The following is a 22,500-nucleotide window of genomic DNA, read 5'->3' as shown; positions in this document are numbered from 1 at the left end:
TCAGATTAATGATCAATCATCACTCTGTTCCCCAACTTGCTGCGACTCACAGACCTGCCCCTTTATTTTTTTATTCTGCATAAAACCCAAACACAACCGCACCACTTAGAGACTATAACACTTTTTATTGACAGATAAACAATAAGCAACAGAGGTGATAGAAATGTGAATACATCTGCTTTTGCGATATGAACCGTTTAATTGAAATGTTCAGGGCATTTTTTCTTCTTCTTCTTAATAGAAATGTGACTGAAACATCAGGCTTAGCAGCACAGTTATACAAGTAACTCAACAGAAAACAACAGTGGTTACAAAAATACAAAATACTTTGCATAAAAAAAGTGCTTTAGTAATAAAATTACAAAACATACACTCAGCTATTAACTGCAACATATTTGTTTTTTTGCAACAATACCATCAAACCAAGTGCCACTTTATACATCACATTAACACGTTTCTGCTGCTCAGTACTAGATGTATTTCACTGGGGTGAGATACAGTCAAACAGCTAGCTGAGGGATGCAGAAGGTAAAATATAAAATAAAATAGCATCTTTTGTGGTCATTTGTGAGAACAGGCCTTCCTGTCAGTGACAGTCATACAGCCATATACACTTTCTTTAAGCGGTAATTGATAAAACATTTCTGATAGATTTATTTATGGAATTTCAAACTATTTTTTACAGCTGGCAGCATTGAAGGTGCTTTCAATTGAGTGCTATTTATTCTAGCAGACTTCTAACAAGCGTTAACAGTGTTCCTGAGCCAGCAGGAAGCCCAGGAAACAGTAACAGTGAAGTGCTAGCTACACACTGAAAAACGTCCTCGCTACATTGAAAGGCAACGTAAGTGGTAATTATTTTGAAAGTTGCAGAGTGTACGAAATGAGAAATGATGAATCAATGAGAGAAATTTTAATAGCACACAAATTAACAAGATAATATATATTTTGGTCAAAATGGCACCCTGGTAACCCTGGAGCTGTTTGAGTTCCCTGCAGGGATTTTGGCCGTAAACTCAAATCTGAGACACATCAGGAGTATTTTTTCCAACAAAAACTCCAGATTTTTACTTTAAATTCAGCAGGCTCATATGATACAGTAAGGTATCCCCCAAAACTATTTGAAATCCTCCACCATCTCTCTTTTTCAATGAGATTCACAAAGCCAGACTGATATTCTGACCCCCAAGAGGCAGTCTGCTTTTTCCCTGATCCCCCTACTGAGGGAGTGTGGCAGCTGCTCATCCACTCAAGTTCTGACATGGTGTGAATGTGTGGTGTGAGTGTTTGTTGCTTCACTTGCGTCGACTGAAGATGCTCTTCTTGCTGGAGCTCTTGTCTGCAGTGCTGAGGCCGATGAGGAGCCGTGCCTTCTCATCTTCCTCCTGCTGCTGCAGGCTGCTGTCCGACTTCCCTTCAGACGATTTCCCCCGCAGGTCTGAGCCTGAAGCTGGCTTCAGACGCAGCTTCTCCTTTATCATCTGAGCAGCGAGGAGCCAAAAAACAGCAAGTTCATAAATACAGAACTTTTTAATGTCAGGGCAAATTTAGGTTGTTTTTGCTCCTAGGCATTCTGGGCAATGGTAAATAAATTAAAACAATTGAAAGCACACAGTCTGCAATGAAGGATAACTTTAAATTGCAGTAAGAAATCTGACAATAGATTGATTTTAAACAATATAGAAGAGCACATTTTTGGTAGTAGTGAACATTTGAGAAGGAGGGAAGTCAAAGCTGTATAAATGTTGCATACCTGTGCTACAAGTGCTTTCCGGCTGTCTCTTTTCACAGCCATGGCAAAGTCAAGCCACGTCCAGGTGTTGTTATGGTACTCCAAACAGGGGAGAACCAGGTTCAGGTCCTTCCAGTCCACACTACTCTTTTCTCCCTAAAGATGGATGATTTTTTAGATTCAAACATTAGTTCAATATCTAAACTAGAATTACCGGTTGTATGCCAGTCAACTTGCAGTTTACATCCATGTCTGTCCAGACTCATAATTTATGTAGTGAATACTTGAAAGGAATTGAATAAAAAAGGTATAAAGTGTATTTTTGGGCTAAATGGAAGTTATCACTATATTGATGATACATATGAATGATTCCAGTGAATATACATGTTGAACTGATTACTAAAGGATTGTCATAGATGTATTGGCTAAATAGGCACACATGTACTTGATTTACTACTATAAAGATGGACTCCTATAGAGTATAGCTACATTAAATGTGGTGCTTTTATTTTCTCCTGGCATTTTTAGATGCAAAGCCTCTCTATGAGCTGTAGGTGAAACTCACTCACTCACTCACTCACAGGATGACAATTAGCTAGGCGCGCTCCAATATGTTGTTTGCAGTCACGTGATTCTGATGACGCTCGAAATTCAGAATGAGTCAGGAATGGAATGGCAGAATGGACGAGATGGAGGAAAGCCCGTACTGTGCTAGTTATTGTTTACTCATTGTGTCGTCCCAGTAAACATGTGTGTGAAATCTGGAACCGCCCAATTCATTCTTAAATTTTGGCTAAAAACCTGTTTTGACGTCACAATGACCTCAAACATGTCACCTATTCAGTGTCCGACCAACTGTGAAATCTGGTCACAATCTCCCCTTCTGTTCCCGAGTTACGGTGTTGAAAGTGTTTTTCCAGGACATTATGATGTTGAAGTGAAGTTGACCTTTGAGGTAAAAAAAATGGCATCACTTCATCGTTGTATCCCATCTGTGTGAAATTTTGTCATAATTACAGCATCAATTCTTGAGTTATGGACAAAAACGTGTTTGTCAAGGTCATTTTGAAGTCACAATGACCTTTGAGTCAAAAGTGTCACCAAGTCATTGTCTGACCAACTGTAAAATATGGTCATCAGTTCTTGAGTTATGGCCAAAAACGTGTTTTGTGAGGTCACAGTGACCTTTGAAAACCAAATTCTAATCAGTTCATCCTTGTCCAAGTGGACGTTTGTGCTGTGATATGGCAAGCTTGTTAGCAAACAGTTGCTTATTTACACATCCAGCAGTTACAGAGAAACCTTATTATTCACTTGGAGCCGTGTTTGTGTTCACCATTCATTCTCTTTTTGGTCTCCACCAACTCATGAGGGAAATATCTGGCTCTTTAGCTGCTTAATGCTCCACTATGGTCACCAGCTGGTCGCTGACTGTGTCTGCCTGTTGTTTGGTGCTGAGCAGGTAGTGTACAGTGGACTTATTAGTGTTATTAGCAATGAGAGCAGTGAGAGTGAACCAGAACAGTAAAGTTGCGGGCCGTAAAAACAAATAGCTGAAAGACACTAAACACTCTTTCGTATTTCTTCTAACTCTTATTTTTACTCTTAATCTAATTATTATTCTTTATTGCACACTAGCCATTTTAGCACAGCCTTAACATTATGCTATCCTGCGTTTCACGGTCACTTGATCAGTTAATAAACACCTTGACACCTTTTGAATCTTAAATCTAGCAACATAATGCCTCTACTCATGCAAATCTAACAGGGCTAAAGTCAAAAGTATGAAAGTTAATAAACAAAAGTGCCAAGAAGTCATGCCACAATCAGAGATGGTTTTGTATGAATGACCTGAGCTGTTTTGAGGTCAAGATATTAAGATGAATCCTTTTAAGTCTTATTTCTATGGTTCTTTCTATTCAAGCTCATTATCCATAATAATGAACAAGGATTTAATCAAAAATAACAGTCGAGCTGTAGCGCTCAGTAACAGCTGTTATGCACAGAGAACCCACCTTATAGCTGACACAGAGGGGCACTTGGGGAATCTTGATGTAGATGAAGGAGTTGTTCATAGCAGCTCGCTCCTTCATCTTATCAATGTCATCAACAGGATGCTGGTGGGTGGAAATTATGAAATGCAATTACATTTATTGATTTATTTTATTTTGTTCTTGACATCCAAGCACAAACAATCAAAAAGCATGAATACCTCTGGAGGTTTCCTGAATGACCTCCTGACCCCCGCAGTGCGGTTCAGTCCCTGGGCGACACCTTTGCTGGGGCCCATAGCACCCATTGTGTCCTCTGACGACTGCCGAGGCTTGACAGGGATTCCTGTGACACAGACCACATCAGCATCAGCACTGTGGCCTCTGGGTGACTCTGCACCCTACACCTTATACTCCCACTGAGTCTCTCTCTCACACACACACACACAAACACACACACACACACACACACACCTCAAGGTCATATCCAAAGTGACGGAGCATTTTAATGGCTCGGAGGGATGACATAACACAGTAATGGGCTATTCAATACCACGCACACACACACACACACACACACACACACACACACACACACACACACACACACACACAACGTGGCAGAGACAATGGAAACTATTATTGATCAGTTAGTTGGTGTAGATTACAGGCTGGTGAGAGAAATTGCAGACTAAGTGCTACTCAGCTTACTGCTGTCATATTGCCAATGTAGACAAAAACATACCTGTGGTAACCAATCTAAACTTGTCTTCCTCATCAGTGACCTCCTCCTCCTCAACATTTCTTCCTGGGAAGAAAAATCCCATCATCCTTTTGAAGAACTGGTACATCAGCTGGATGGTGAGAGGCACCACGTTCACCTGATGATGGAAACAATCATTAAAAAAAAAAATAATAATAATAATAATAATAATATTCAATAAAACACAATCCAAATGTATCGTGAATGTGGCTGTGTGTGATGTTCTTCACCTCAAAGTGTTCCTTAACAGAGATTCCCCCCACAGGGGGGCGCACTTTACTGAAGATACGCAAAGCAAACTGGCGTCCTGACTGACAGTTGCTCTGAGGACGAAGTACAACCTATAAAAGAAGAGGGAGTTAATTTCATCCTCAGTGACATCACAACATAAAGCTGTAGTGAGATTTTGTGTGACAATTCATTGATGTCATTTTGAAAACAGATTACTTTGATATTTAACAGCACGTTATTGATGATATGAACAGGTATGGACAACAACCATACGGTTACGTGAACTTGTAATGAGTCCTTGCTCACACATGCATCAATGAATGCCTGAGTGTGCATGCGACACTGAATATCAACACAGACATTAAGTCTTGTCACTGTACCAGCACTGTACATACCCTCACACGCTGCACAGAGGAAACCAGGCAGAGAGTCATAAATGTGAGTAAACACTGCATTTTAATATGTGTTAATATATGTTGGCAATCTTCCTCAGCATAGTTTTCAAAGGATGTTTGTCATGGATGTCTTTGCATTTTGTTGTATAATTAAGGCCTTTTCATTTTGTTAACTGAAAAACAAACAAAACGAACATAGACAAATCTGAATAATGAGAGTCAAATGTACCTTGTATGCTGCATTGGGCAGTAGGTTGTTCATTGTGAACCACCCTAACTCCAAAAGATGCTCGGCTGTGTCATCAGACTTGTTCAGCTGTGGGAAGAAGGTATTCACAGTCATTAACCCTTTACCATCCAGCAGTGATTAAGTATATTGGATGTGTCACGAGTAAGATATCACAGAATACTGTAGTGGAAATTGTGTTTTGCAGTTAAATTTTTTGTAATCAGCAGATGCCTTTTTTTTGAGAAAAATACAACAAATGTAACAATATGTTATTTATTTCTGTTATCCTTGGATGGTTCTTGAAATACAGAATGCTGGAAAAAAGCTAGAGCCAAGGTAAATAAGAGCTATAGAGGAAGGCAGAAGGAATGTTTTTTGAAGTGCAAATAGCAAAAGAGGGTATGTGAGAAGACAGATGATTTAGTGGGATATCAGGTTCTTCGCAGAGGGAAGTTTTCAGCCCCGGAAGGAAGATAACTCTGCTGTCGTGTCTGCAGTACGATCATCAGCCAGCTATTTCAAACTCCAGACTGTTGTAGTTCCTTGCTGTGCTCACCTTACTGTACATGAATCTCTGCAGCTCCAACTCAGCAATGCCAAGCTGGCCGTCCTCTTCGGTCAAACACCAGCGGGCCTGGGCAAAATAGATCTCAGTTCTCCTCACCACACTAACATCCTCTGGGGGCTTACGCAGCTCTAGCTTGTTTGCCCGTTGCAGCTGGAAGTCTTTAAAACACCTGACAGAAAAAGAATATATTTATTTTTATTAACTGTGTGCCATATCTTCTCAGTATTGAATGTGAATGAGTGCTGATGTGAGACCTGATGAGAATGTTGAGCTCTTCACTCTTCATCTGCATGTCATTCTTCTCCTGGTTTAGCTGGTTCTGCAGTCTGGTGTTGATCTCCATCAGCTCATCACCGCTCAGTTCCTCGGGTTGGGCCTGCAAGATGATAAAGAAAGCAAATGTTTAATGATTTAAAAGCATTGCACTCCTATAACATTGTCGGACTCACGATGGACAGTTGAAAAGTATCAAAATCGATGCAGCAGAACTAGAGATATCATCTTTTTTATTTCAGCATTTTTCTACCTTGACAAATCCTGGTGCTTACATTACCCACAATGCTCTCTGTTTAGTCAGAGATTTGAGTGTGTTATGCTAGTAGCAGCTTCAAGCACAGATGAGGTCTGCAGGCCACAGAGGTCTGGTAAACTCCCTTCACTTCTTTCTAACTCCATTTAGCACTGTCAATTTTACTTTTGGTTCATGTTTACATATATGTATATCATATTTAAAGAAATAATAAACTCTCAGTTTTAAATAACAGTGGTAATTTAAGGAGTAAATTATAGACCGGTAAAGCACTATGTGACTCACCCTGATGTTGGAGTAAATCTGTTTCTCAAGGCGTCTAATCTGGGCAAGGTGCTGCCTGACTGCCTCCTGGAGGTGCAAGATGCTGCTGCGCTGCTCCTCAGGGTTGCTAGAAATTTCCAGCTGGAAACGCACACGCTGCTTTTTCTCACTGTGCTCCTGGACACACCACATCCAGAAGATAAAAAAACACAGAATAAGCAAAAATGAAACATTAATAAGGACATGGAAATCTTTTGTAAATTGGGACCATTAGCCCATCTGATGCTCCAGCCTACCTTGCGTCTCGGCTCCACGTGTAACAACAGGTTGTTGACGATGTCCAGGATCATAGCGTACTGAACAGGGTTAGTGGATATCTCAAGATCATGGTGAATGAGGGTGAAGGTGTCCACAGCCCCTGTTAAATCAACATAATAAAACTCTTTAAAGCTCATATATGGTCACCCTCATATATGGTCACCTTCCCCTTACGCAGGTACAAACTTTGCCAATGACAAACGTAGGAAGCTGCCCCTTTTACAAGCACCTAGATGCATTCTTCCTTGCAGGCTGAAGATATTCAGTATGTAGGTGACCAGACATACCAGCCTGTTTTTTCAGCAGGTCCTCTTTCTCATGGTTATTCCTCAGCTCTGGTGGTTTGATTTGTGTGGCCACCTCTGGGTTGATGTCGTGACTGTAACTGATGTAGTGCATTCGGCAGCTACAACGTGAGATGATACGCTGAACCTGTTGAGCCTCGTTCACCTGGGCTGGCTGGTTCCAATCTATAGTTTTTGAAAAGAAAAATTATATATATGACTGACCCTCCATTTAAGAGTAATCTGTAAGGTTTTAATGTTTTTTTAATGTTCCCTCTCTCTTGTTTGCTCATTTGTTCTAGTCCACAGCCTGATTGCTGCATTGCTACTTTCAAGAACACCTTAGGCTGTACCCCGTTGTTCGAAAATATCTCTTGTTATTTCTGTGGTATTATTTTCTATTTCATTATTAATGACTGCAGTCTTATCTGGTCCTTTGTTGTTTCTGTTACCCGTTCTTACAAAAAACAACGGTCGTAGAAAAGGTTTCAGTCGTAGTTTCTATGATGGAACACTCCTGGACGAATGAGGGACTACACCGTCTTGTTTTGAAAAAACAACGGTGTATGTATCTTATTTATAATTGTAAACAACTGTTCCAAACACCTCAATAAAATATCTAAGAAAATATTTTTTTCCAAATAGTACAGTTACTCAGAATCACTTTACAGGTATACATTAAAGAAAAATGTACTGGGACAAAAGCACTACAGTCCAATTGCATATATTTCTCAACATTCAGTACACACATAAATTCAGGTTGTGTAGTCAGTGTCCTGCAGTGCATAATATTTCACAAACTGGTCTGTGGGGTAGGGAGGTGTCCACTATGTGGTCAATCCTGTGTTTGAGAAGTCATTTACCTGTAGTGGTGCTAACCATTCCTCCCACAGCCTGGCCACTCTCCATCAGCTCCAGCACTGAGTCTAGGTTACGCTGCCTGTGCTCCTCTATGTTTTTCACCTAACACAACCCAGTGAAAGAGTCAAGAGAAAATCAGAGCAGGAACAGCACTGCACAGAACAGGTAAGTTACTATAAAGCATTGGTTGTGATGTTGTAGTTGCACAGTTAGTTTTCTTCATTTTAAAACAAAGTGTTACACAATGTTAAAATACAATAACTTGTCCACTGTGCTATTTATTCTCTAAAATCATGGCATAATAAAGACACTTAGTCTGGGTTGATTGTCATTGTGAATTACCATTCAGTATTTCCAAGCTACAATTCAAGTTCTTTATTCAAGTTTCAAGTTCTTTATTGTCATGTGCACAATAATTACAGTGGAGCAGTCATTGGCAAAGACATTCTTAGTTCTCAGGCTTCCTCTAACAATGCTCAGACAATATGTATAACAAAATTTTTTTTTTGCAAGTATAAGAGAATCTAAGGCATAAAATAGTGCAGAAGTTAAAACAATAAAATAAAATATTGTGGAAGGCAGGTGTATAGTAATGATAAAATGAATAAACTGCAATGTAGACATCCTTCCTTCCCATCCTTTGATAATGTATTGCTAACCAATTAAGTGTAATGGAATTAAATTTGCACCACTTAATAGTTGAAAAGGATTAGAACATACTGTAGTTCTATAGGACTATACTAATCTATACTTATCTGTGCATTTAAGAGACCCTGATATAAATACCAAGTGAGAGCTGTGCTTACCTCCAGCCACAACTGTCTATCTTCTTGCTCAGATGGGCTTGGCTCCATGGTGGCAAAGTACTGCATGCCATCCAGCAGACAGGTCCAGGTGGTTTTCTGCTTCAGGGTGTCGTTGTACCAGGCAGGGTGGTGCTCACACTGGAGCAGCTGAGCCTTTGCTGCAGACACCAGCACACAGCCTGCTGTCTCTGTGCCACGCAACATCATCTGGGTAGAGCAAAGTAGAGGAGGGTTAAAATATTGGGCCACCCAGATTTTCGACCTGCATTCATTCATCCAGGTTTGCGAGAAAAACTCATTTCTAAAAAGATAGAAACCTTTACTGAACTGAACTTTACTGAATTTTTGAGTTGGTCCATACAGTTTTGACAAGGTTTCATCAACCTTTACTGTGGGATGTTGTAGCCCACATTATTGGATTTTCTTCTAGCAGAACATGCTATCCTTCAATTATGCATTTAACATGAAACCCAACAAAACTGGACTCAAACTTTTATCCAACAGCGACAATAAGAAGGAACTTTTAAAAAAATAAAAATACTATTATCAAGGCAGACCTGACAGTTGACCAACTCGATAAACCAGTTGCGATTATAGACATCATCGGTCTGACAGGCTGCGATGCCACACAGCTGGTCGCTGACACCTGAGTCCTCCTCCGAAAACACCACAAACTTGTCTGTTTCCTCAATCAATTTCTGGAGCATCGATGTTCCTACAGAGTGAAAGAGGGAAAATGAAATGAAAGAGGTTAGTGGATCTTAAAAGCCTCAGCTGTTGTCTTTTTCTTAGTCAAGCTATTTCCTCACCTTCATTTTGACTTTTTTCTGTTCGACTGATAGTGGGCATAACTGGTGTGGTAGGGGCTGTGGTGGGAGAGTAGTTAGAAGGAGAGCGTTTGAGCTTCTTGGTCTGCAGCTGTGTGTCGATCCTCAGACCCTTCAAAGCTTCAGTGGAGAGGTTCCTCTTCAGTACAGATGCCTTTTTATAACCGTCGTACAGCCCAAAGGCTATGTTCCTGTTAGGGGTGGTCCAGGAAGCACGTAGGTCCACCAGCCGCAGTTTGTGAGTGTAAGAGGCATTAGTCTCATCCGTCTGGTTCACCTCCTGTCAAAAATATTCAAAAGGATTATGAATGCAGCCACAGTGAAAAATAAGTTTAAACTCTAGCCACCTCTGGGGTTTTACCTCCTCCATACGGTTGCTCTGTCGCTGGTAGCTCAGGGAGGACAGGCTGAGCAGGTGAGTCTTCTTCACCTGAGCGTTGATCTGGTGGTCAGCTGTCTCATCCCAAGTGGAGGCCATCAGGTGAACCGTGACCTGAGATAACTCACTAACCATCTGAGTCACATTCCATTCAGAGATCAGCCTCCTCATCACAGTGCCAGCTGCGAGACAATATAAATAAACACACACACACACACACACATTAAACAAATATACAAGCTACTTCATGTTCTGTTGGGAGACTAAATTAAGCCATCTGTATATATGAATAATTTGTTTTTCTTGAATGGTATCATGCTAACGCCTGTACCCTGTGGGATAAGTCTCTGTGCCCCTCGAGTGAAGACATGGCCTTTGTTGCACTCCACTTGGATACCTCTCTGCTGGGCGAAGGAGGCCCAGTAATGCACCTGAAGCACACACAATATGTAGAAATGTATACATATGGTAGATATTAGGAGTAAAGAAATAAAGGGCAGGAACTTAGTAAATTATCAGTCAGAAATCAAGGTACATGCTGTACTGTGTAAGTAACTGCAAATGCAGATTTGATGGTAAAAACATAAAGCAGATTTGTACTGTTACTGGAAGGCAGCCTAGAAAAACACTCACTTGTAATTGTGGGAAGGCAGCTGTGTAGGACATCTGTTTGTAGTGCTGACCGAGCTTCTTGCGGACAGGCCTGAGGCTGTGGAAGAGCTTGCCTCTGCAGATTGGTCGAGATACACCTGTCCAGGTGGCCCAAAAGTTCTGCATCCAGCGCAGAGTGCTGCTGTACAGCAGGATTCTAGGCTGCGGGGGTTCTACATAGAAAAAAATATAGTTCTCAACCGCAAAATACATACATAAAACTAGTTTTCAAGTGCAGTGGGCTTAGCTTAGCTAGAAAGAATATCTAACAGAGCTGCACGTACCTGTGCCACAGTGCTGGTTAAGGTCCATGGTGATGGAGAGGTTGAGGTTCTCAGAGCGAAATGCTCTGTAGGAGTCATGAGGTTGTCCTGAGGTCACGTCTGCAATGTTCTCCGCACAGCAGAGCATTACAGCATGGTGGTCATGAGGGTTGCCATGGCAAAGCCATTGGAGGTCAAGGGTCATACACAGGTTGGGCAGGTGTAGAAAACAGATATCATCATACCTGGTACGGAAAAAAGGCACTTGTATTACTGAATGATCTACAAATACAGTTAAAAGTTGCATTTAATCACTATTTTCACCTCCACTTACTTTGATGCTGTCCTGACATTTACATCCAAATCTCCTTTAAAAACAAACTGCCCTGGGTTCCAGTCAAAGTTCAGCTTATTCCACTCCCAGTGCAGGTTTTCTGTAGTGTTGTAAGGGTCCTGTAAGAATGCAAGATTCATCTTAGATGAAGGTGATTAATTTTGTCTTGCATCACACAGACTACAAGAAACTAACACATAAAAAACTGTGAGGGTACAGTATGTGCCATAAAGCATACACTCAGTGGCCACTTTATTAGGTACGCCTGTGCAAGCTAATCCAATTAATTTCAACAGCTACGCCATAACATTTATCTTTACCTATGATCCTATATCTATGTCCAGCTTTTGGTGACATTCTCGGAAATTTGTGAATTAAATTATATATGTTTATTATTGAGGTCATAGTTAGAGGTGTCAGGTGTGTTGTGTGATAAAAGAGTATCAGCAAGAATGAAAGGAAAGGTGTTCAAGACGGTGGTGAGACCAGCGATGTTGTACAGCTTAGAGACAGCGGCACTGAAGAAAAGACAAGAGGCAGAGCTGGTTATAGCAGAGCTTAAGATGTTGAGGTTCTCTTTGGGAGTGACGAGGATGGACAGGATCGGGAATGAGCACATCGGAGGGACAGCTCATGTTAGATGTTTCGGAGATAAAGTCAGAGAGGCCAGATTGAGGTGGTTTGGACATGTTCAGAGGAGAGACTGTGAATATATTGGTAGAAGGATGCTGAGGTTGGAGCTGCCAGGCAGGAGGTCTAGAGGAAGACCAAAGAGGAGATTTATGGATGTAGTGAGAGAGGACATGAAGTTAATGGGTGTGAGTGAAGAGGATGCAGAGGACAGGGTTAGATGGAGGCACATGATTTGCTGTGGCGACCCCTGAAAGGGAACAGCCCAAAGGAAAAGAAGAAGAAGACAGAAGTTAGAGGTGGTGTTGTACTGGACTACGTTATATTTAGAGGTGTTTCTAATTGTTTGCCCTCCTTTTTTACATACATGAGGATGGCAGAATATTAGAAACACCTCTGAAAATAATGCAGTCCAATACAACACCACCAGTAATTATGACCTCAATGTTACAACATATAATTTATGACAGTGAAAAAAAAAAAAAAAAAAAACAAGAATATTATAGGCAACATAAAAGTAGACTTTAACGGCAGAGCAGTTGTATTGGATTATATTAGATTGTACAAATGTACGTAATTAAGTGGCCACGGAGTGTAAATGCCAAGATATAAAGTAATTGAAATCATGATTTGCCACAAACATAACTTGCTAAACCCTTTCCTGCATAGATCTACTGGAGATTTACCACAGCTGAGTTTGTTAGGTGTGCATTGTTTTACCTCTGTAGCCAGCTGATGAAGATTGGCCTGATCAATGTCCATAACCCAGCGCCCATGCATAAGGAGACGACTTTTGTCCCACCAGGCCAGAGGAGGAGAGGGATCAACAGTGGGTTTGGTCAGCAGGTCAACGGACTGGCCAATCAAAGTCCAGGCAGGGTCCCAACATGGCCCCCACACAATAGTGTACAGGGAGATGTTAGCTGCATAAAGAGAATATTCAGTGAGAGATATTAACAGTAAGACTGCACAACTTGGGTTAAAATGCTGTTCATGATTGTTTGGTTATTAATACTGATTATGACTCACCAGTATCATGATTATTAATTGCAACTGTATGCAAAACAAAATCCTTTTATTTCTCTTTTGCGCAAGAACGCAGAGTGATAGCTGCTACAAAGTTTTGTTTTCAGTTCTATTACCTGTGCTACTATATTTTTCAAATAACTAACTACTGCTTTTCTACTGCGGGGAGACACTGACGCAAACTTTATACTTTCCTCTCTAATATTGGGCCTACCCATTTTACTACATTTATCACTAGGCACATGCAGGGTTTCTCTCTTCCTTTGCCCCTGCAGATGCCTACTTCTGCTTTTTATTTTCCGTTTTGGTCAAATGAATGGATGCTGCACATTCAACAGCTGTGACTGGTCAGGCATAATGAAGTGCTGGGTATATCCCATTGAAATTGATAATTAAAACCAAACAGATTAAGGATTGTGTGCTTGGAGAATAGCACGATGACCGGATGATTCCCATAACTCACATTTGAAATCATAGTAGAACTTGAGTGGTGGCATATTCCTGTGGACCGTCACATCTCCCCACGGTGGACCAAGTGGGACAATCTCTTTGCGATGAGCCCTGGCCTGTCCATCCTGCTCTGTCCCAATCAGACGCCCTGACAGCTCCCAGTCCCGGATCTCGAACAGGTAGCGAGGGTAATCCCGAATTCTCACTGTCACAGCGGAAAGACAGAAATTATTTTTGTATATGTAGAAATAAATTAAAACTGTGAGGCCTAATTACATTTTATTTCCAATTTAGTCTAATCGAAATCTGCAATTAATGTGGTAAATTTTTATCAACTTACCCAAAAATGCAGCCAGTTTAAACTTGACAGCGCGGCACCACTGGACCACCAGAGGGAGTCCATCTTTGGGGAAGGGACTGATCCTGTCGATGTCCCTAAGCTGCTCTCTCACCCTCTCAGGCCCATGAAGAGACTCATCAGCCAGGGCTACTAGTTCCAAGTCTGACACAGTCCAGGTCAGCAGGGACTTCCTCATGGGTGTGTTGGCGTAAAGGCGGTGTGAGCGCTGGATGTAGATCTCTATGTGCTTTTTCTCCAGTGAACTGTACAGCTCTTCAATCTTTCTGGCAGGGAGAAGTTCTCCATGCTGCTTGCGCAAGTCTGCCACCTTCTTATCCAGAAGCTGAAGACGCTTCGCACTTTCCTTACTCTCGTCCTTCATTAGTTCGTAGTTGTCTCGCAGCTTGATTTCAAAGATGTCATCCAGGAAGACAAACGAGAACTGGTTGATTTTGAACACGAGGTCAGGAGGCAGACATTGAACGGTAGTGGCTTGGCTTTTGGAGCGATGCAGAGTCTTCAGCCACTTCTGCACACTGATGGCCATGTCAAAGGTGTTTGAGAAATTGTACTGGTAGGGGAACTCGACAGCCAGAGAGGGGCAAGTGAGGACCCAGACACAGTTGTGAGGAGTAGTGAGGAAGGGGAAGGTGTCTCTGTGAAGCTGCATCTCAGTCAGCTCTGCTTGTGTTTCAACATCTAGACCTTTAAAGGAGACGATGTTGTTGCCATCAAAGTTGAAGATCACGGAGGGAGAACGTATGTGCATGGAACTAGTATGCTTGGAGACTGAGAGGGCTTCTGTGTGCAGGAGAATATAGTTCTGCTCACTAACATGGGCTGTCAAACGAGTGCAGCCCAGTTCAACACGCACACAGAGCCCTCTACTCTGGCCTGAAATGGTTTCACTCTCAGTAGGTTTGACTGGACTTTCCTCTCCTTTCTCTCTGCAAAGCATTCGCCAACAAGCCTGAGCTTCAGTCATGTGCTGATATAAGACCATGTGGTCTGGTGGCGTCCATTCGACAGTGAGCTCCTCTTCACATTGAACCTGATTAAGACAAGACAACAGGAGATATGAATATTGACACAGAAATTCATTCAGTCCATAGAAATAAAACAGCTTGAGATCTGATTACCTGTAAGGTGTGGGTGGTGATGTGGTAGGAAAAGGCTATCGCGGTGAGTTTAAGCACAGGGTTGGGGGTTTGGGAGGCGGGACAACATGATTCCATGTTCTCTGTGAGTGTTTTGATCGCTAACAAGCTAACACCTTGAAGAGACACCGTGGAGCTCTCTGCAGAGCTCAGGAGTCCAACAGTGTCCATCCGCAAAGACACGGCTCCTAAAGAACACAAGCAAATAAAAGAAGATGATTAAAGGTGATGATAGAATGCCAGAGCAGAGAAGGGTGTGTATCCTATGGTGTTTGGTCCAACAAGATGATAAAGATGCAATTGGGCATTCGTAAGAGAAAGGCCTGTTTAATTATTCTCTTTGGGTCAGCTCTAAAAATGTATTTCTGCAATACCTTTGGCCATTTGTTTTCTTTTCTCTGACAAATATATGTCATTGTTTATGATGAATGACAACTTAGCAGAGGTCTAGGGCTGCAACTAACAATTATTTTTACTATCAATTAATCTGACGATTTGTTTTCTTGATCGATCTATTAAATGTCAGAAAATAGTGAAAAATATTTTAAAAGATCACAATTTCCTGAAGCCCAATGTTACGTCTTCAAATAGCTTATTTTGTTTGACCAAAACCCAAAGAGCTTCAGTTAACTGTCACATAAGACAAATGTTTGTCGTAATGTTTGGCATTTTTGCTTGACAAGTGACTTGCACAATTAATTGATTATCAAAATAGTTGCTGATGAATTTTCTGTCAATCATAATCTATTAATTGACTAACCGTTTGAGCTACAAAAGGAGTAATGTATTTGGGCCTTGTAATCACTGGAGACTAAAAGAACGCTTGCTTAATCAAAATGGTAGAATTAGGACCTGTCTTTCCAGTCAAACGACTATGGAGGTACACTGTAAATATATCCTAAACAGTACTGTTTATGTCCCACTTAGTGAATTACTGAGCAAAGCCAGCAGAGCAGCAGACACCACTTTTCCACCAGCAGCATTCTTAAACATTCTGAAATAACTTACCTGCCAGATTAGATAGTGTGAACACATTAACATCCTCCAGACAACAGTCCAGTTTAAACAGCAGGTGTAGTTGTGAGGACGGGATGGGTGGGACAGTATCATCACTAGGGGGAGACAGTGAGGCCACATCTGACAGCTGTGGCCCCGGATCACGGGGAACACAGATGAGGGACAGCAGGCGAGACAGACACAGTGCACAAGTCTCTGAAAGCTCCACTTGAAGCCCTTTCAGACTGGACTCCATGCTCAAACTCTGAGACTGGCTACTCGACTCCATGTGGGGTCTGTTGAAACTCCCCTGAGAGGGACGAGATTTAAAGTACACAAACATTAGCAATTGAGTATGCCAGTAAATCCTCTGACTAACTAACTTAGTAAACATAAAAACTAGTTTTAACTGGAAACAGCATCTTCTGAGGAAAAACTGTGGGATTCAGAAAATCCTTATTTTAAAAAAAAATGATAAAAAGAATTACAGGAAAAAGAAAAGAGAAGAACACATGGCACTTCAATGAAGGTTGTTGATAAGAAGTATTCAAAAAATGTGAGAATGAAGCTAAAGCATTTTTATACATACAATTAAACAGGTTTCTAAAAACTCCTTAATAATTTAGGCTCCTACCTGAAGACTGAGCGAGTCTAAAATTAGCGCTTCTCCCCACACATGTTTACCAGGAGGGTGGGGTGCTTGTTGGATATGAGACCCTTGACCCACTCTCCACCAGAAGTTGTCCAGGGACAATGACGCACGCTGGTGCACATTCTGGGACTCTGGCTGGTCAACTTTAATGTCAAGAAGATGCTGAAGTTCTACAAATACAGGAAGCACAAGTCATCATGAAACATTATTTTGAGGAAATACATTCAAATTTGCTGCAGTATAGCGATTTAAGTTGTTTTCCCAAGAAAAGTTTTATTAAAAGCCACCATGGATAAAAATTAGTACAAGTTAATGTGTAACATTTAAAGGGAACTCTAAGAAAAGATCTTGATCTTGATCTCTAATGTAGATTGGCATGTTTGAAAAAGTTTGACCTGAAAATTGCCTACAGAATAAAAACCATGAAGATTTAGTGAAGGAAAATTTGGACTTGCACAAGATGTAAAGTAATTACATCAAGTGCTATTGCTTACCACTGGGTGTTGAGGTTATACTTTAACGCAACAATGTCCTCATTTTGCAATGAAGCAATAACATCATATGATGTTCACTTGCCTTTCTCTGTATGTGTGTGTGTGTGTGTGTGTGTGTGTGTGTGTACAGCATGTAAAAGACCTGCAGTACCTGCACTGGCAGAGAGGAAGCCTAGAGCAAAAGGCGTTGTGTCTCCCAGCTGAACAGACACATTAACGTTGGACACAGAGGATGTGATCATCACGGGAGCATCGATGTGAGGGAGGCGCCTGAGGAAAAGGAGGGTGGGCAAATAATCTAACGGACTACACAACACAATAATGTCATGGAACAACACAATACAGAATGAGTGATGCACAAACATGGATAAGAAAGAGAAGATGGTAAAAAGGTATTAGATTACAATTTTCACTTCAGTGGGAGATTTAAAGAAAAGTGTTGACTTCACGGACAGAACACAGATCCAATCATTCCAGTAAACTTTTAAAGATGTCATGGCAAATATCTGGTGATAATCCCCCCAACCTGAGTATTAATAAACACACAGAATTCAAAACGTTTGAGTTTTCCTTTTGCAACTTACCTTTTTCTATGTGCTGCCTTCCTGTGGATTAGCTGTTCCCATGGAAATAGGTTTAGCCAATGGGAGAACTCCTGGTGACGGTAGTGGATGATGCAAGTGTTGACTGTGAATGACCCTGAGATGTCAACTGATGTAACCTAAATGTAGAAAAAAAAAAACATAACAGGCAAAGTCAAAATAATGTCAAATATGATTCATAGATTTGACGCCTGGCCCACACTGCCTACCTCTACCCGTGTGTGGCGGCTGCCTCGCTGAACTGGTGCGTCTCGCACACATGTGGTGTCCACACAGACAGCGTTGCTGCTGCGGCACTGCTACTGCCAGCCCTATCTTTCTACACTGAGTTTGCCTTTAATAAATACAATACAAGCCCAAATGCAGGGATTCTAGAGGGCGTTTAATCTGAAATGCATGCAGGAGGTGTTGAGTTTAAAAAAAATTAATATCTTTTTAATGTCTGTGACATACTCTACAAATACAGACATTAAAACTGTAGTGTAAGGTGTATGTTCGACATGACTATGAACAGATCATTTTCGCTGTCTATTTTTGCTGAGAACTGCACACGTGTCATGGAAAAAATAGGCGAGAGCCCGACTCTATACAGATAAAGCGTCGCTGCAGCCACGCATGAGACGCGCTGCTTGCCTGGCCTATGTGGCTGCTCTATTCTCATAACATGGGCGTTGAAATGAAAAGCAAGAGGTTCCGCGACGCACACCCGCTGCTCAAGTAGGCAGTGTGGCCCAGCCGTAAGACACTTTGTGCTTGTGATGTGACCATCAAGCATCTTCCTCACCTGCAGGGCTGCCTTGAGAGTGTTCACACAAAGGATTCTTTGCCTACTTTGTGAGAGGAGTAGTCCATCTGCCAATAAAAAAACAAAAACAAGAATGTGTTATTCATAGCTTTTTCCTTCAACCAACTCTCTCTGCATGCGTCTGGCACCCAGCTGTCCACTAACCCTCTAGAAGGAGCTCCAGGCTGCTCTGGGGAAAGCTCAGCTCAGGAGTGAAGCTTTTAAGAAGAAGTTGCTCACTGCCACGTCCATAGCAGACCTTTAAAGATTTCAGAGTCCAATTGAGGTGTCTGTACAGACAAGAAAAAGAGTCACAAAATGTTTAAATCAATAAGTCATTCAATACAGAATCAAATTGTGCCAAACAACAACTATATGCAGTTGATAGCAAATTTTTGACTCACCTTTTCTGGCTGTGCATTGACAGAGTCACATTCGTATTATCAAATTCCACATTGACCTTGTGGGGAATCAGTTGATGAAACCGTTCCACAGTCTCAGTCTGGATGAATTCAATGTTTTCACACTCTGAAAGGAAACAGTATTAATACTATTAAATCACAATGTTATGTATGGTATAAAAAAAAGCCACATAGCCATTAGCCAAATAGTTAACCAAAAAAACAAACAAACAATAAGCCTATACAATTCTCAAGCATGTAAATGTAATAAAAACAATCACATATTGATTTAATACGATTTTTTGACATTGTGCATAAGCCACCTGATATGAGTCAATGGCAACTTGCAATACTGTGCAATGTGCACATCGCCTAGGCCTACTCTATAGCAAAAGTATTCTGCTTAATTTTTTAGCTGCAAGTACAGACTGAAGGCAGGATTTGAATGTTGCAACTGTGCCTATAAACGTAAAGCTTCAGGAGAATTATAGTCAGAAGTTAAATCATTAACAGCACCACTTTAATGCTTTTTGGGTTCTGATGATCTAAAAATACATTTTGCATGGAAATACCAAAGTGAGCTAATGTGTCATTTCCTCTTTTTTCCCTTGTAGTCGTTAGTGTGTATTTATACAGGCAGAACTGCCAACCTTAACCTGTCTGTGCTACTAGTGTTTTAGTTTTAACAATACATTTCTTTAATTTCCTATTCAGTGAATTATGATCCAGGAGACCTGCAGATATATAAAGAAATAATGAAAATAACTGCAAGAACTTTAACTTTTTAAATAAGTGTATAACTTGTGCTTTATTTGATTGGGGAGGTTAAACTTTCTCTTTTTATCATTAAGCATGTGGACATTTCACCTACAGAGGTGAATAAAGCGCTATGATATGACCTTGTCCTCATTTTCTTGCGGGTTAGCAGAACAGCTAAAAATATCACAGACGCTGGTAGACATCCAGGCGTTGTAGAATAAGCAGAAGATCACTAATGTGAAGCCAGTGAAAAACAACTATTAGTGCCATCACGGTTATTATTCTAGCTACTTGTGAGTACATGTTGTGCTTTATATTATACAAGTTGACATGCCCCCCACTCATACAATCAACCCAGCAACATCTTGGTTAGGTGTTATGTGAATGACTGTGAGGAAACTTGCTTGTTAAATTATTCTAACAATCATTTTGACATTTCAGAGATTATACTCTGTGTTTGCTCACCAGAGGCGTCGTTAATGCTCTTTTGGGGGGACGGGGCCAGCAGGAGTTGGCTGAGAAACAGTCCCTCGTGCAGCTCTGCTATAAGTGTCCTCACACTCAGGGACAGACAACCTGGCTTCATCTCTGGTAGGCTCACATCTCCAGACAGCAGCAGGCTCAGGGCCACTTCAGCCAAACATATATCCTACAATGGAGAGCACTTTAGTCACACACATTCAATCAAAAGTTCCTATTTCAGTGAAAATAGAATAACTTACCAATTGACTGCTTTTAAGCACTTTACTACTTAGCTGCCCGACTGAAAAGTCCCATGCCAGCCTGTAATGAAAGTTAAAAAATTACAACATTGTAGCATGATCCTTGGTCGGGATATTCTTTCTTTTCTATTAAATTTAACAGGTAAACCAGATCAATGGCAGACATAAATAACAGAGTGTGAACGGCATAGTTACCTTTTACCCTGGTGGTCAAATAACAAGGTGATGCCTGTAATGGTCATGTGCCATAGAGACTCTGACAGTGCTATGTTCAGTACCATCACATTGATCGAGCTTATGTGGAATGACAGCAGCTGAAAACACAAGATAGGAAGTGAGATATTGTCTACAAAATCAGTTTAGCAAAAGTTTGACCTACAGTGAGGCTCCATACTTGTGACAGAAAGCGTAGCGTTGTGGGGCTGACTGACATCCTCCCAGACTTTCTTCCATGGCTCTTCTTCACCAAAGGTGTAGGTGGTGCTTGCAAATCAAACCTAACTCTGGTTTCACCAACACACAATGCCAGGTATCTCCTGAAACACAAACATGCAGTAACTGCCTCAATTAACAGAATTAAGTATTTTCATAAGGGCTTAGCTTCTATAACTGATTTGCTGAAAGATTAGATCTAGATTAAGATTTTATCCAACTGACAAAAAAATGTGACAACTTACGGCAAATCCTGGTTCAGAAGTTTACTTGAAATCCATATTCTGTCAATTTCCTGTCATAAAGAGAGTCACTGTTATGGTATAGTAGCAAAAAAAGTACCCTTGATATATTTTGGGATACTGCACAAACAACATAAAATGTGTTCTGGCCATTACTGAGCCAAACATCTACCCCTGACATGAGAGCAGCCGCACTGAATGAGCTCACTAAATAAATGTCATGTAAACACAGTGTGTCTTACCAGAGTATGCTGGGGATGAAATTGGATACTAACTCCTTGGACAGAAAACAGGCCTACTGATTTGATCTTTAGATCGGCATTTAGTGCTGTCTGGAAAAGGCGCACAGCCAGGGTGCACATGAGCCACCTAAGAGCAAAAGAAAAACAAACATATTTTACGTAAAATAAGGAAAAGGGACAAGAAACATCTGGGTTAAATCTTGTAAACAGTGTTAAATTAAACTAAATCAAGGTTGGCTATAGAGTATCATTGGCAATTACAGATATACTGCGGAAACTAACACATTTCTTACCTGAAAATGACACATAACAACACAATCCCAAGCAGAAGAATTAGAAGGAAGGATATCAGCAAGAGAGACATTGTGTCCCAAGTTGTTCACACCCTGATCTTGGACATGGGTCTGGCTGCTCCTCTAGCTGCTGTCAAAGAGGAAGAGATACACTTCAGCTTAACCCACCTTATATTCAGGTGTTTACAGCTACGTGCTAGCTAATCAATAACTTGTCTAACACTGTAACTGGCGGAGGCAACATTTGCTATGCAAATTCATAAACGTCAGTTGTGTTTTTCAGCTAACGGTAACAGCTAGCCTCACAGTGCTAATTAACAGTGTAGTTAAAAACCGATCATGAAATTAGCACATAGCTAAAGTTTATCATTCGACAGTGTGTAAAACCTTTACCTAAACTTAGTCCTTGTTCACTGTGACTCGTTGTTAAGGAGTAGCAGCGTTAGCCCAAACTAACCAAACATTAAATAGTTAAAAGATATTTGCCGCCGCGTCATCCAAAAATCAGCAGCAAATCTGTGCTAGCAAGCTAACGCTACGGCTAACTTAGCATAACTGCAAGACTGGTACTGAACTTAGCACAAGCTTTCTTTTTGTCAACTACTGTAGCGTTATGTGTCTTTGGCTTCCGTTAATTATCAAGCTTACTTACCCTGACATATTCAGTGTGTTGGGTTTTTGTTTCACAGCATAATGCTGCAAAGGGCACTTTGATCTGACAGTTAACTCTGCTCAGACAGAGTAAACACTCCGGCTCTGTTCTGGTGCGCCCTGCTCAGCCGGCAGCTCATTTCACTTGCAGCCGATAACTGTGTCTAGTGGGAGAGGAACTGGAACACCGCCAACAATACTG

At 41.1% G+C, this 22,500-nt stretch overlaps 1 protein-coding gene across 6 annotated transcripts; it reads right to left on the bottom strand.

Annotated features, from left to right (window-relative positions):
* Positions 1–105: 105 nt before the first annotated feature.
* On the bottom strand, positions 106–22,467 carry LOC122879227 (protein KIAA0100-like). Of its 6 annotated transcripts, none has more exons than XM_044203105.1 (41): positions 22,300–22,467; positions 21,648–21,777; positions 21,355–21,481; positions 21,116–21,165; positions 20,833–20,974; positions 20,634–20,752; positions 20,439–20,499; positions 20,182–20,365; positions 18,961–19,084; positions 18,722–18,846; positions 18,557–18,624; positions 17,755–17,891; positions 17,322–17,476; positions 16,659–16,846; positions 16,037–16,334; positions 15,011–15,216; positions 13,872–14,922; positions 13,545–13,736; positions 12,776–12,978; positions 11,426–11,544; positions 11,113–11,336; positions 10,811–11,001; positions 10,509–10,608; positions 10,160–10,359; positions 9,781–10,078; positions 9,529–9,686; positions 8,972–9,178; positions 8,168–8,267; positions 7,308–7,490; positions 6,999–7,120; positions 6,724–6,879; positions 6,164–6,285; positions 5,898–6,078; positions 5,342–5,428; positions 5,113–5,121; positions 4,717–4,827; positions 4,469–4,604; positions 3,945–4,069; positions 3,748–3,849; positions 1,754–1,888; positions 106–1,481 (listed from the first exon to the last, which is right to left on the bottom strand). In XM_044203105.1, the coding sequence occupies exons 2-41, from the start codon at positions 21,716–21,718 to the stop codon at positions 1,296–1,298; spliced, it is 6,753 nt and encodes a 2,250-aa protein (XP_044059040.1). In that variant the 5' UTR covers positions 21,719–21,777; positions 22,300–22,467; the 3' UTR covers positions 106–1,295. The 6 variants fall into 6 exon arrangements, with proteins under 6 accessions (XP_044059040.1, XP_044059044.1, XP_044059041.1 ...); XM_044203109.1 differs by having other exon boundaries at positions 17,322–17,440; XM_044203106.1 differs by having other exon boundaries at positions 21,648–21,774.
* Between the last annotated feature and the right edge of the window lie 33 nt (positions 22,468–22,500).

Source organism: Siniperca chuatsi, linkage group LG7, assembly GCF_020085105.1.
Source record: "Siniperca chuatsi isolate FFG_IHB_CAS linkage group LG7, ASM2008510v1, whole genome shotgun sequence".
In the NCBI taxonomy this organism is placed as follows: domain Eukaryota; kingdom Metazoa; phylum Chordata; class Actinopteri; order Centrarchiformes; family Sinipercidae; genus Siniperca; species Siniperca chuatsi.
The sequence above is the reverse complement of the archived record's forward strand: the minus strand, read 5'-3'. Positions and strand labels throughout refer to the sequence as shown.